This window comes from Phalaenopsis equestris, unplaced genomic scaffold (genome assembly GCF_001263595.1).
Source record: "Phalaenopsis equestris unplaced genomic scaffold, ASM126359v1 Scaffold000159, whole genome shotgun sequence".
Taxonomy (NCBI): Eukaryota; Viridiplantae; Streptophyta; class Magnoliopsida; order Asparagales; family Orchidaceae; genus Phalaenopsis; species Phalaenopsis equestris.
The window spans coordinates 136,463-152,776 of NW_018164601.1; the positions used below are offsets into that span (position 1 = coordinate 136,463).

General features: G+C 37.1%; 1 protein-coding gene across 2 annotated transcripts in view; it reads right to left on the reverse strand.

Annotated features, from left to right (window-relative positions):
* The window catches only part of LOC110021985 (DNA-directed RNA polymerase III subunit 2), a 171,106-nt gene that overhangs the window by 126,507 nt on the left and 28,285 nt on the right, over positions 1-16,314 (reverse strand). Inside the window, exon 11 of one of the 2 annotated variants that reach the window (XM_020720733.1) lies at positions 1,572-1,631. The exons of the other annotated variant lie outside the window; for it this stretch is intronic. Coding sequence (XP_020576392.1) covers positions 1,572-1,631 — 60 coding nt within the window. The remainder of the gene's footprint in view (positions 1-1,571; positions 1,632-16,314) is intronic. 2 annotated transcript variants of the gene reach the window in all.

The window sequence follows — 16,314 nt, forward strand, 5'->3', positions numbered from 1 at the left end:
GGACGGGGGAGTCGGGGGGCGGCATTGCAGTCGAGGTGCGAAATGAATAAAATATGGAAGTAGATTTAAAGGGGAGGTAATTGTGGAATAATGAGAGAGCAAAAAAAATATGAGATCGGCGACATTTGAAAGAAAAAAACGTCATTTATCGGTTGTCTCGGCTGAAAAATAGCAAAGTGATTTGGGCGGTGAGGAGGGTTTACCACTTGTTCTCAAGCAAGATACAGATTTCCAAATGATAGAAATCAGATAAAATTTCTAAAATTCATAAAATCATCAAAACTAAAATCTAAACAAAATACTATAATATATATAAAAGTCCCCAAATTAAAAATACTTAATTAGAAAGATAAAGAGAAAACTTGTTGAAAATAGAACAGAGAAACTTAAAAAATGAGATCGTGGATCGCGAGATCCACGGCTTGCGGATACCCTGAAATGCAGCACTGGCGAAAGCGAGATCGCGGATCCCCCATAAACGGATCCCGCATATTCATTTCGCACCACGAATAAAATATGGAAGTAGATTTAAAGGGGAGGTAATTGTGGAATAACGAGAGAGCAAAAAAAATATAAGATCGGTGACTTTTGAAAGAAAAAAATGTCATTTGTCGGTTGTCTCGACTGAAAAATAGCAAAGTGATTTGGGCGGTGAGGAGGTTTTACCACTTGTTCTCAAGCAAGATACAGATTTCCAAATGATAGAAATCAGAGAAAATTTCTAAAATTCATAAAATCATCAAAACTGAAATCTAAACAAAATGCTATAATATATATAAAAGTCCCCAAATAGAAAATACCAAATTAGAAAGATAGAAAAGAAACAAGAGAAAAATTGTTGAAAATAGAAAAAAGAAACTTAAAAAATAAGATCGTGGATCGCGAGATCCGCGGCTTGCGGATACCCTGAAATGCAGCACTGGCGAAAGCGAGATCGCGGATCCCACATAAGACGCTCCTATGTCAATAGTTCCTGTCAAGCTCAAACATGATACAATCCAAAGGACGATTAGCACACGACCAGCATTGTTTTAGGTTGTAGTTGGAGGAAGAGACAAGACAGAACATGTAGCCCAAAAATGGGATGAACCTCCCTGAACATTGTGAAGTCCTCCCTCATTCTTTAACTTAGTGGCTACTAACAAGGATTAAATTTGTGAAATTATTTCCATATCACTTAAATTGAGATCACTTGACACACCAACTCTCATAAACCCAAAATTTGATAGGGCGTGCAAGCAAGGTTTAATAATTAACATGCTCTTAACTATAATGCTTGCAAGATATAAAAATGACACAGTAAATAGACTCCAATGCACAAGATTATATCCCCAGATAGGAAATAGCACAAAGCATGGTAAAACAACATTCAGAATAACACTCACAACAAATGCATAGTCTGCTGTCAAAGAAAGAGGGAGAAAGTAAGTAGGAAGTCTACATGCACGCACACACACAAACAAAGATAGATAGATGAAAAGACGCACACAATAAAGTCATGCACAGTAAGTTCAAATAAGGTCACAAAAAAATTGCAAAACTAGGCATGAAGAAAAGCACGGCATAATCACCTTTCCCTGAAGATAGTCCAAGGCCTTTTTTTGAGTATATATCTTCTCAGACCTGCATTCCTGACCAAAAAAAAAATCAAAAAAAATTGTATGCAAGGAAATAAAAAATAATTAGTCCAGAAAAACCATAATCGCTGCTAGTCATTAGATGAAGCTTATTTTTCCAAAATGATAAACAGTATTATCAATACAAGAAAAATCATCATCTCTGCCAATAAAAACAATGAAGAAGGCGCAAGGGTTGTGATGACTGAAAAAAGCAAGCAATCATAAAATTGATCATCCAGTGGAAAAAAATAATGACAATGCTAATGCATGAACAAAATTAATTTTTTGAGGTGTATTTAAATCTAATTTAATTATGCGTTCATGAGATTTGAAATTCTATGATATACATTCCACATTTCTGCTATATGGACCATTGTAGGCTCATACAATGCCACTCAACTCACCTTTCATTTTCTAGGGAATGCAAACACATAAGAAGCTCACTCATAGTAATCAAGTTTGAGTTTTCTTTGTGTCAGTGTATATGCATCTCGATCACATGTTTACTAAAATATTTTACATCAAATGTCCTTATTTATCATTTTACCAATTACCATGGATAAAATGGCTATTTTAGATTGCTTGTTATTAACTTAATATTACTAAGGTTAGAATGACCAAGACAAGTATGATAATTGTAAGTGAAAAAAATATTTAAATTAAAATAATAATTTAAAAAAAAAGAAAACAATTTTGAATTGGTATGAAAGGGAGTAACCGTCTCGACAGCTCTGCTTAAGAGACAAGAGTCTATTGAAATGAATGAAACAGACGATTAGATGGCAAAGAACGATAGAAATGAAGAAGGAAGAAGGTTGTGTGAGACAAGAAAAGGAAGCATGTTTGAGTGCAAGGAAGCGAGGCGGCACTATTGTGTGCGCAATAGAGCATCGAAGCCTAAGAAGGGGAGGAAGCGTACTTTCTGTGCGCAACCCTAATCGAGCTCTAGCTTGCAGAGAAGTAAAGAGTCGGGTAGCTTCAGAGCGAAGAAAGAAGGGAGAGGAGGAAGAGGAGAGGAGGGCTGTGTGCGTCTCATGAAAAGGAAAGAAGGAAAATTTACTTGCAGGAGAAGGGAGTATGCCACATGCGATAAAACCTAGCATAGTGTACCTCTTGTGCTCAAGCAAAGATAGAGAATAAGTCTTTAAAAAACTATATACTTGCAAGCGAATGAGAAGAGGTGCCCTAGCGTGCGGGAAGTAAAGTGATGGATAGAACAATCCCAACTTTGTCAATTGTGTTATATGCGGAAAAAAAGGAAAGAGGTCCAAGCTACTCATGAGCGGAAGAAGTTTTATGTGCGGGTTCAGATGCATGTGGTGACGGTAAACCGAGCATATTGAAATAAATTTGGGTTAAGGTTTACTTTATTTATTTATTCAATAAAATTTTCAATTAGATAACATCAAATTCTTATTAAAATGTTAACCAAGAAGAACGTGGCGCCTTAAGTACAGGAATGCAAACCAAGCCATTTACGGTAAGGGTTTATTGGTTATTCATTCTATTGGAAGTGATAATTTAATTAGAATTTTGTGTTAAAAATAAGGTTATCATTTGAATTAGGCGAGCATTGAGATCTTGCGGGAGACGTGAATCAAGAAAATTATGTGATTTAAGGTAAATTAAGTTAGGATTTGTTATTAAATTTTTATGTATATCAAATTGCATTTATATTCACGAGTTAATGTAGATTTTTGTTAATTAAAATATAGAAAGAAGAAGTGGAAGTAAAATTGAATTGAGAATCAGGGAAAGTTGACCATATCTTTCAAGTTAGAATTTTCCTAATTAAGCTAACATTTAAATTCAATTGAAGTTATATTTATTAAGTATTATTTATAAATCAATTTCAAGTATCCAATCTATGATAGCACAAATTAAAAGATTACTTTATGAGGTGAAATCAATGAGAGTAATTATTATTTTATTTGCATTAAATTCAGTTTCTTTTATTTTATAAATTTTTCATTTATTTATACTCATTAAAAATACATTTCTAACTGAAAGAAAATAACTAAAAAATGATGATTATTTTATTATTTATATTAATTCAAATTTTGCATTGCACATAAAGTAAGATAAATGATTTTAATGATTGAAAGAAATATAATATAAATTAAATGAAAGATAAATATTAAGTCTACTGGCAGTCACCCGCAAAGGTACTAGCAAAAGATAATATTTTACTCGTGCATGTTAAATGAAAAGGAAATTTAAATTGTTGCCCTCATGGTACAAAATGAAAATGGTTGTACCTTTATGGTACAAATTTGAAAAAATTTTGATGGTGCTACTCAGATGGCTCAAAAAAGCAAAAGAAAATGAAAAGTGAAAAAAAATAAATGAAAATATAAGTGATAAGATGATTTAATAAAATAATTAGACAGTTAAATTTATGGACATTATATTTTTTTGAACACCCATATAGGTCATTTGCATAAAGATGTAATGCATAATAAAATAGTTGTCATTTACCTATTTTCTTAAAATTTAATTTGTTGTTTAACTGTCATTCAAGTAAAAGTTTGCAAGATTGATATGTCTGATAGAAGATGATTGGTTTACAAGAGTAAAGATACTGTTGGAGATAGGTAGTATTTTAATAAATTTTACTTTTAGGTTATATAATTTTCACTTTTATTTTATTACTTGTTTTACTATAGTGGAAAAGTTGTTCATACTTATTATGTTAAAGGATGTTTACTTACGTATTGTGTTTTAGTGATTTTTTTCTTTATGAATGCTATTGCGAACCAATATTAAACGAGTACTCGTGTAATACAGCGTGCAAGCAAAAGAAGAAAAAGAGGAGTCAAGGAAGATAATGCGGGAAAAAAAGACAAATGTGGTTGTAGTTGGGAAGCCAAGTCTTAAGTGTGATGGATTTTATTTTAATTATGAGTTGGGTTTATTTTAATAAATATTATTAGTTATATTTATTTCTATTAATTAATATTATTGATTAAAGCTAAAGAGTTATCGGAATCGAGTGATGAATTCGAGATAATAAAATTTTTAAGCATATACTTTAAAGCAATTTGATATAAAATAAGAATAACAATTATTTGACGAAATAGATTATATGATCTAAAAATAAAATAATGACAAAATTTAAATAAATAAATAAATACAAATTATTTTTTTAAGTACAAGTAATATATAATAAATTAATAATAATTATTTACTCGTTCGATTATAGGTTTTCATTGTTGAAAATTTTATAGAATGGTTAAGCTAGGAGACTTTTTGAGTTTGTGGTGGGTACTCTTACGTTTGATTTTTAGCAGCATTTTAATTTCTTTTTAATCAGTTACATTGATAGTTAATACTACCAAGAAATTCAATTGCTAAGTTTTATTTAGATTTATATGTTAATCTTTTTATTGGTCATATTATTGTGATGATTTTACATTTCAACAATAACTACTATTATGCATTATGTATACAAAATATACTAAACTAGATGAAATAGACGTATGAATGATATGAACTACAAAGACTGAATGTATAAGCAAGCTTGATTATGATGGAGTTTACCTTTTATAATACTAGCGAGTTTACGCTAAAGAACATGTGCACATAAATGAAAAAAAATATTGATATTAATGTCTTAATTTGTACGATTTTAAATGATTCTCATGTGACAATTATACAAAAATAAAATGAAATTGATATGTTCTTGATATAGTAATATAAATGCAGTTTATGAAATAGTGTGATCGATAATTCATAAATAATTAAATATTTTATAGTGATTTATTAAAATTTAAGAGACATGCATATTATCTTTTTTTTTCATTGTATTACTATAATTTAAAAGTATGAGCATTCACTTGTTACGATCGACTCCTTATTAGTTTAAACTAACATTCCATATTAAATTATTTGACTAAAAGATGAGCAATAGAACACGTTGTTTATAGAAGAAGCAGACAACCACACATAAGGAAAATTTATAATTTCTTTAATTTAATTTCTTTTTTATGCTGCCTCTTTCACTTACTCTTTGAATCATTAATTCATAGCAATAGAAAATAAAAAAAATAAATTAGATTTTCATCATCCAACTGTCTTTTGTTGTTTTGGTTAATTCTAAGCCCCGAGTCGGGTCGTACAAAGTGGTATCAAAGAATAGTGTAATATTAATGAAAGAGCTAATAGAATATTGCAAGAAATTTTATAATAATAAAGTAAAAACTAAGATAATACTAATTAAATTATTATTTTAATACATATAAATGAATGCTCCTGAGATTGTAGAAGAGGAAAGTCTGATTGGAAATGAAGAAGTACTGCCTCTTATAAATGTAAGCATGAATGCCCTTCACCCAGATGATGGCGGCGATGACACAGCTGATTCAGAAGTTTAGATCACAGTCTAGTGCAAGTGATGATGTTATTTTAGATAAATACTAAAAGATATTTCAAGAGCTATGTCCACTTTTGTTTAAGAGAACCGAAGATCCGAGTGAAACAGATAATTGATTGATGCACATAAGGAAGATATTAGATAGCATGACGTGCCTGGATGAAAGAATGGTTTCTATAGCTACATTTGTGTTGGATGGAGAAGCAGAAAGGTGGAGCTGTGGACAAATTCAGGACATGTTTTGGGGCATACCCAACATGATGGTAAACTGGGAAGATTTTGTGGAGCTTTTCAGAGAGTGAATTGTTCTTCTATTTGTTCGAAGATAGATGCAGGACAAATTCATTAGGTTGGTGCAGGGAGAGAAGATAGTTATGTAGTATGAAGCAGAGTTCACTACATTGTCATGGTATGCACCGCAGCTGATCGTCAATGCAGAGGAAAAGTGTTACAGGTATTTTTTTGGATTGAATGATTTGATTAGATAGTAATTTATGCCTTCAGGAGTTGATGATTACTCAAGGTTAGTAGAGCAAATTAGACGAGTGGAAATAACTCATCTTCTCAGACAGAAGCGTAAAGATATGCACAAAAGGAAGAGTATGAATGAAGGACAGCAAGTAATTCAATCAAAATGACCTAATGAAAAGATGTCCAAGTTCAGTTCATTTCGATTTAATAGAGGTACGGCTCAGAGTACCATAATTATTTGTGTCAAATGCGAAAGATAGGGTTAATGCTTGACAGGCTCCATCCAACACATCCTGAAAGACAATATAAGGGTTAATGCTTGACAGGCTCCATCCAACACATCCTACTAATATCGTCTGGTCATATAATAAGATAGTGTCCATTTCATTACCAAAAAAGTACTGAACATTAGAAATTAAATGGAGATCATTCATAGAAGGATAGAGTCAACAGCTTCAGCTCCCACTCAGAGTCAACCAAGAAAGTTGATTCAACCATGAATTTATAACCTTATAGTGATTCTGAAAATCTACTATTGTTGATGTTGATGCTAATAGGGTCTGATGAGTGTTATGTTTTCCTTACGTATAGGTGTATTTTTCTAGCATATTTTCTTGCTTCAGTAACCATGTCATTTTAGTTATGCCACTTTATTTGAGTTATGTAGAAATCTTGATTTTGTTATCCTGTTTCGATTGATGAGGGCAGTTTAGTTGAGTTAACTTAGATCCGATTTATATTTTACATTAACCACTTTTCATCTTAATGAATGACCACTAGTTTTATTTATGAAATTTATGGAATGAGAGATGTCTTGGGGAGGTTATAAATTTTGATGACAATTTTTATCATTGTTGAAGATTGTAAAGCTCAATTCCAACAGTTCCTAATATGGAACGAAGTGATTCAAACACTAGAATCGGAAACAAATCGAAGGAGTCGACGCACAACTTAAATAGAGATGAAGGAAAAAGATTTAAGGAAATGGGCATAGAGCGAGAGAAGAGTCAAGAGAAATAGAGAGAGCTAAAGATAGAAAAAGAAAGAAGTGAAGCGAACTCCCGTGTTTAGGGAAAGCACTGTGTGTCCTGTGTGAAGGAGAAAGTGAAACGAGCCTTTCGTGGGACAAAGGCCCCGTTTGGGGTTGACGGTAGGCCAGCGGCGTGTCCCGCTACCGCAAGTTTACACTGTTTGGGGAGGCGATAGGCCAGTGGCATGGCACATTTATCTTAAAACACAGGCCACAGGTTTGTCCCCGTTGCTCGCATTTCTCATTCTATTTTTTACGGTGGTGCCCTCCTTTCCTTCGCTATTCATCCGCCCTAACCCTAGTGTTGAACTCCTCTACGAAGCTGTGATCTTTTGCTCCTCTTCCTCCTCTCTTCCTGCATTTCTCACGCTACCTGGTTCCTCTTCCACCTCTTCTCCCTTGTTTCTCACGCTATTTGGTTCCTCCTCATTTCCCCAGCGGTAAGCGCATTTTTACAACAGAAATTTCAGGAACCATTCTTTGAGAATGCAAATATCCATGTGAATGTTTGTTCTTTGAATTTTTTATGTAAGATATGTAAATATTGTTTGATAGTATGGATGTGAATGTTTGATGTTTGTGTGAGTTCTTGGTGGCTAGATTTTTTATTTGGTAAATTAGGGTTAAATAAAAAGAAATTTTTGAGGATGTGGCTTGGGGATGTGATCAGCAATCTGATGTTAGATATGTTTCAGTGAGTTATTGGTGGTTGTCGCTTGATCATTGATGTGAATATACATTATTTAGATGGTCTGCATGATGATCTAACAAAAAAAAGGAAAAAAAAATTACTATGGCTGCGGTTTGGGCATGATGTTAGAATTGTTCTTAAGAGTTCTTGGTGGTTGTGGCTTGGGCATTGATGAGAATACATATCAATTGGGTGGTTTGCATGAGGATTTTACAAAAAAAAGGAAAAAAATGTTATTGGTGTTTGTGGCTTGCGCCGGGAAGGTCTGAAGCTCTGTTGTCTTCTTGTAATGACAGATTCGTTGGTTGATATACAGAGTTATCTGAGACCACACACCTGCTTAAAACTATAATTTATTACTACTTATAGTAATGTCAACTTGTGTTTTGAGTAATGGATTGTCTTTGGTGACATTCAGAAAAGATGAACTCCGAGATTTCAAGGACCTTCGGTTTGTCCCCGTTGCTCGCATTTCTCATTCTATTTTTTACGGTGGTGCCCTCCTTTCCTTCGCTATTCATCCGCCCTAACCCTAGTGTTGAACTCCTCTACGAAGCTGTGATTTCTCATTCTATTTTTTACAGTGGTGCCCTCCTTTCCTTCGCTATTCATCCGCCTTAACCCTAGTGTTGAACTCCTCTACGAAGCTGTGATCTTTTGCTCCTCTTCCTCCTCTCTTCCTGCATTTCTCACGCTACCTGGTTCCTCTTCCACCTCTTCTCCCTTGTTTCTCACGCTATTTGGTTCCTCCTCATTTCCCCAGCGGTAAGCGCATTTTTACAACAGAAATTTCAGGAACCATTCTTTGAATGCAAATATCCATGTGAATGTTTGTTCTTTGAATTTTTTATGTAAGATATGTAAATATTGTTTGATAGTATGGATGTGAATGTTTGATGTTTGTGTGAGTTCTTGGTGGCTAGATTTTTTATTTGGTAAATTAGGGTTAAATAAAAAGAAATTTTTGAGGATGTGGCTTGGGGATGTGATCAGCAATCTGATGTTAGATATGTTTCAGTGAGTTATTGGTGGTTGTCGCTTGATCATTGATGTGAATACACACTATTTAGATGATCTGCATGATGATCTAACAAAAAAAAAGAAAAAAAAAATTACTGTGGCTGCGGCTTGGGCATGATGTTAGATTTGTTCTCAAGAGTTCTTGGTGGTTGTGGCTTGGGCATTGATGAGAATACATATCAATTGGGTGGTTTGCATGAGGATTTTACAAAAAAAAGGAAAAAAATGTTCTTGGTGTTTGTGGCTTTTGCCCGGAAAGTCTCGCCCTCTATTGGGTTGGTAGTTGTGGCTTGGGACGATGTCTGTGGCTTGGGGTGATGAATTTGGGTTGTGTCATCGGGTTTGTTAAAAGCAACCAAGAACCATTTTTTTACAAGCTCTGTTGTCTTCTTGTAATGACAGATTCGTTGGTTGATATACAGAGTTATCTGAGACCACACACCTGCTTAAAACTATAATTTATTACTACTTATAGTAATGTCAACTTGTGTTTCGAGTAATGGATTGTCTTTGGTGACAATCAGAAAAGATGAACTCCGAGATTTCAAGGACCTTCTAATATTGATTTTATAATGCAAACGATACAGTCACGAGCTACACTGTCCTCCAGTGATGCTATCCTGTTTCGATCATTGTCGGTAGTGGAATCCATCAGGCTGTCCGCCCACCAAAAGAATTCACACTTATCCGGATCGTCTGCCCAGCGTAGGCATCTGTAGAACTTTCTACTATAGCTATGCACTTGAGTGATGTAAGCAAGGAAATCGGAAGCCCACAGTAGCAGAAGGGATGAATACATGTAATGCTCTGACAAAAAATATCCTATAAAGCAAATTGTGCACAGAATTGTGCAGCTTCATTGTTAGTTCTAGGAGTATGGCAAAAAAGCATCTATTGGAACTTGGTTAGAAAAGCAATATCGAGGCTTTGCTGACCATAATGGCTCCAGCAAGCTTGATCCAACATTTGGTGAAAGCATGTAGGACATTCCAATTATCCCCTTTGACCACAAGATTGGTAACTTCTTGCATCCACAATTCAAACAAAGTACTAATGTAAAGGACATTTCCATCTCTACATGTGAGCTGTCTCAATTGAACAACTTTTGTCCAACCGCCACTAAGCATTTCCCAACTTCATCACGGGCAATAACCCCAACACTAGCAAGGCTCGAGGGAAGAAAGTGACTCGGTTGTAACTTTTCCAAGGTGGTGTGTATCTTCCCATAATTTCTCACCTACTTCCCATCCCTTGCTTGTTGCCATCCACCTTGCAGCCCTGCCACCTTTCCCATGGCCCCCTCTGAGGATTCCTCCCTCCAGCTGTCGCTCAACATCTATTCTCCCTGTTTTGCCTGCTCCTGACATCATCCCAACACTCCCAGAGCCCCTACAACAGCCCCAACCACCTATCTGATCCCCCCCCCCCCCCCCCCCCACTCCCCTGTAGTTGCCACCTCCCTTCCACGTCTAGCTACCGCAAACCCCTCCAAACTTTGCTGACAGCCACCCCAACCTTTTCCATGCCTCTCAATTACCACCAAACCCACCTTCTTGCCACCCAGTTGTCACCACCATCCCCTACCAGCATACCTCCCTACTAGTCAGCCACCACCTACCCCCGTCGTCACCGCCCTAAGTGTCTTTTATGTTTGTTATTGTTTCTTTCATGCTTTGAAGAGTCATCGTTGTAACATATTTGAATTTCATCAATAATTTTGCATTTCTTTGTGAGTTGAGTCAACTCTGGTATCATTTGATATTAGAGTCAACCCAACTCTAGTCATATCTTAGAGTTTCCTAACATTCGTTTTACCCTCTCCACCAAAAATATTATTTCTTATGTCCAAACCATAGCCAAATATTGACCAATACCCTACTGTGTTCGCTAATTTTCGAAATCAGCAACGCTAAATCAAGTTTTTACACTCACTTTCACCTCCCAACTCTAAACCCTAGTCATGTCATTAAGAAAATTAGGGTTGTCAAAACGGGTCATTGTTCGGGAACAGCTCTTATTCGGCTCGTTAAAAAAACTCGTGTTCGGCTCGCCTGCTAAGTTAACGAGCAGAACATGAACAAAGATTTATTCGTTCGTGTTTGGCTCGTTTTGGCTCAAAATACTACTCATCAATTATATTTTTTTAGAAAGCTCAATAGCTAATATATTAAAAAGAAAGTAGGATACAGATAGATTGTGTGGGAGGATCCAAACATGACACCCTACCCACACGATAACCACCATATGCAAATGGTTCCAAAAAGAGAAAATACAAAATATACATGAGAGACCTAAGACCTAAAAAAAGAAAAACCAAAGTGTCAAAATCCGGATTATTAGGTAACAAAAGAGCGACCCAATTTTGTCTTGCCTCTGCCTCTAGTTCGAGGGAAGGAGCCAGCTAATAAATTGGTGAGATGAGTGTTACTGTCAATAGTAACCAATGTATCATCCAATAAATTCCCGAGCTCGAGCCTGCCTCCATTCTTCTTCTTCCTCCTGGAATAGACTTGTCATTCTTCATCTGATGATTGGCTCGCCTGGTCAGTGGATTAGTCTAAAGTATGTCGGATAGGTGTAGGTTGTTGAACGTTAGAAGCAACTACTGGTTATACAAGCTGATTTTTTATCGGATTAGGGGAGCGGGAGCATTCTTTTGTGTCTTTACATGTAAGTGGGTCTTCTTCAATAATGGTGAGCGTTATAAACACATTTGGATCTATACCTATAGTATGATGTTCTTCATCGGGAATTGTGGTGTTGGCAATGGGGGATCCATAGGCAAATCCTGTATTGTGGGAACTTCCTTCACAGATTGAGCAGATGTGTCCATAACAATGAGGTTAGACCCCTATTTGTTTGCTTGAGCTTTAGCTTTCAAGTTTGGATGAAGTCTGTAACATTTATCAAGTGTATGCCCAAACATCTTACATTTGGTACTATAAAAAGGTTTATGTTTCATGATGATTGATTGTCAATATTCATTGTGAATTGTGCCCAGGCAGACTTCAACAATATCAGGTAATATAATATCTGTTTCCACAAGTATTTTGGCCACAGAAGGTCTGGTTAGGTTAAAGGTGGGCATATCTAGCTTCATAGGATCTCTAAGAATGGATCCAATAGAATACAGAACCTGATGATTAAAGAAATGCAACTTGAGACCAGGCAAACTAATCCAAACCGGAATAGTAGGAGACTTATGATTTGGGTCAAAATCAGGAGACCACTTGAATAACTTCATTGACTTGTCTGCAATGTTGAGATATTTTTTTAGAGAAAATCCGAGCATAATTTTCAGCAAGGTTTAACTAAATCAACACATGTCTTTCATCCAAAAGTCTCACTTTCCACTTGCCTACAAATTTGCGAACACTCTTTCTGATAACTTCCATAGGTGGGTGCCCCCACTGAAATTTCTCAATAAGAGCGAACTTGAATTTCTTAGCTAGGGTTGAAATTTTTGAATCAGAGAAAAATTGTGATGCTTTCCCACTCTTCATACTTAAGAAAAGGGTAATCACTTGTACCATCACGACATTCCTTTGAGCTTGAGGGGAAGATAATAGTAGATTCCGCAAAATGATTACCCACCCTATGGGCGAAAGAAGCTTTGTCAGGATCAACCAAAGAAGGAAGCGCCGTAACGACGATTCTTCAGCCCGCAAATGCAAAGCCAAAGAAATCAGACGATTCGATCTGATGCAGCGCGACCAGAAGCGAATGGAAGCGTGTCGGCTTGTCGAAACCGCAGAAACAAGCACATGATGGAAGAAATGGATCCAATAGAATAAAGAACCTGATGATTAAAGAAATGCAACTTGAGACCAAGCAAACTAATCCAAACCGGAACAATAGGAGACTTATGATTTGGGTCAAAATCAGGAGACCACTGGAGGAGTAACTTCATTGACTTAGTAACTTCATTGACTTATCTGCAATGTTGAGATATTTATTTAGAGAAAATCCGAGCATAGTCTTCAGCAAGGGTTAACTAAATCAACACATGTCTCCCATCCAAAAGTCTCACTTTCCACTTGCCTACAAATTTGGGATTGTCAGCACTCTTTCTGATAACTTCCATAGGTGAGTGTCCCCACTGAAATTTTCCAATAAGAGTGAACTTGAATTTCTCAGCTATTGTTGAAACTTTTTAATCAAAAAAAAATTGTACCGCTTTCCCACTCTTCCTACTTAAGAAAAGGGCAATCACTCGTACCATCACGACATTTCTTTGAGCTTGAGAGGAAGACAATAGTAGATTCCGCAAAATGATTACCCACCATGTGGGCGAAAGAAGCTTTGTCAGGATCAACCGAAGAAGGAAGCGTCGTAACGACGATTCTTCAGCCCGCAGATACAAAGCCAAAGAAACCAGACGGTTCGATCCAATGCAGCGCGACCAGAAGCGAATGAAAGCATGTCGGGTCGTCGAAACTGCAGAAACAAGCACATGACGGAAGAAACAGGTGTGTACTGGTCGAAACAGCAGAAATGCGAGCAGCACATGCGTAGCTCGATCGACCCTACAGCGACCACGATCGGCCTTGCAGTGAACAGGCAGCACGATCGGCCCTACAGCACAGGCAAAACTCGTCGAAACAGACGATGAAACAGAGGAGCGTACTCCCCTTCTTCTACAAGCATGGAATTACAGGTAACAGACTACTCATCAATTATATATATATATATATATTGATGAGTAGTATTTGTAAAAATTTTAATTGACAACAAGGCTACAAGGATTTACACTCAATTAAAAGTATTGATTAAGAAAATAGAACAGAAATTATTAAATTAGATTCAAATGATGTTTTAATATAAATAATAATTTTTAAATCTTGCCCCAACTCTTAACATCTTATGGCTACGTGATTAGAGTTTTCAAAATGACTCTTTGTTTGTGAACAGCTCGTGTTCGGCTCGCTAAGCAAACGAGCTGAACACGAACACACTTTTTGAGCTCGATATAAAAACGAGCCGAACACGAGCTAAACTTGGGCTCGCATTCGTTTACACCCCTAAAGCAAATACATGCCCGAGCCAAACTGGGAAGAGATATAGCTAAAGATTCGTAAACTCAGCAGAAGAATATGGGCACTAAGAGTGAAATTCTAGGGAAAATTACTCTCTATCATGACAGGGAAAGCCAAAGGAGTGAAAGAGGCGAGAATTTCAACCCCTTCCATAAGAAGGATTTAGTAATGAAAAAGAAATGTTCCGACACTTTGGAATCCAATACCAAAGGAGACCAAGAGAGGAACCCACATACAGATAACACAGGGATTTCGGAAAAAATGTGTATCTACCAGAGTTCGATAGATGTATGGATCCAAATGATTTCATTGAATGGCTACAATCATTGAAGGGTCTTTGAGTATAAAGAGGTGCCAGAAGATAAAAAAAGTGAAGCTCGAAGCCATCAAATTGAGAAAGAACACCTCCATATGGTGGGAAAACTTGCAGAGGCAGAGAAAAAGAGTAGTGACAAGATTATCAAATGGAAGAAGATAAGGAAGATGATAAAAATACCTACCTCATCACTATAGTTAGGATAAGTTTCTGTGACTCCACCGCCTGCAGCAGAAAGACCTATTAGTGGAAGAGTTCACAACACAGTTTAACTAGTTATAAATATAGTGTGATTTAGCCGAGCGAGAGGAACACACCATAGCCCATTATAAGGAGTTCTAAAGCCCGTCATCTGCGATGTTGTGCAACTACAGCTTTATAAATATCTGGGAGATGTCCAGACCTTAGCCCTGAAAGTGAAGAAGCAACAGAAAGAGAGCAACTATGATCAGCCATGCAACCCCACATAGTTGGAGTCACCAGCAAGAGCATACCTCAGTGAGTAGAGAAAATTGGTTCAGATAAGGACAGAGTCGCCCCAAAAGATTAAAAGGCCGACAAGTGTACCACACCTGCCAAAGTACCCCCTGGAAATGCTTTAGAAGCCATGGATTTGGGCACATCGCCTCCAATTTCCCGATGAGCCGAGTAGTGCCTTTTACCAAGCAGGGTGTTGTAGAGGAGGTTAGCGACAAGGAGACAACTAAGGAACAGGGTAAGGTGTATCATCTTCCACCTGATGAAGGAGAGATGCTCGTAGTTCAACGGGCCTAACAGACTGAGGATACGAGGGAACCGTCGTGGCATCGCCGCAACATATGCTACACTCATTGTACTATGAACGGGAATGCATGCACTTGCATCATCGATAGAGGGAGCAATAAGAATGTGACATCTACATCGATGGTGGAGAAGTTGGGCCTCATGACTCAAAGGCACTCCCAGTCGTATTCTCTGACATGGCTGAAGAAGAAGAACAAGGTTAGCATTGATCGAAGATGCCTAGTGGAGTTTTCGATTGTGATTCAGCTGCTGGATCAAGTGTGGTGTGACATGGCACCCATTGATGTCTGCCACTTGTTGGGGAAACTATGGAAATTTAACCATAGGGGACTCAACACGATAGATTCAGAAAAACCTACTCCTTCGCCAAGGATGGGAAGCACATCGTCCTTCTCCATTCAGCAGAGCCCGAGGTTACAGATGCCCTAACCAGTAGAGCAGCATTGGTGGGACCAGTTCTGGTAACGACAGAGAATGATAAGATTGAGATACCAGCTCCAGACATAAAACAGTCACGACATAGAGTATTTCAGGATATCACGGTCAATTTACCACCATGGCCACCACTACTCGGTGAGGTTCAAACTACTCTAGCTTCAAATCAGGTTGAGCCCATCATGGATTACTTTGAGAGTATTCAGCAACAAAAGCGAGATACACAGACTTAGTTCAGTTCAATAGTGAACCCTCAGGAGAGTCAATTGATATGGATGTATGCTCTTAAGTGAAGATAAATCCTCAAGTGTTTTGGGAGATGATACAACTGATAGTGGGATCTAAGTGCCGCTAGGATTGCAGACGAAGAACCAAAAGGTTCAACAAATAAAGTCAAAACTCCCATAACCCCGGAGACTGATGCGGGCCAGTTAAGGCTGAATCGGGCTTTGGGTTTAGCAAGGGACTGTAGGTTAAGCAGGAAGGTTGAACCGGTCAGCCCTAATTAGGGTTGGAGGGTTGCCGCCTCCCCCCCCCCCCC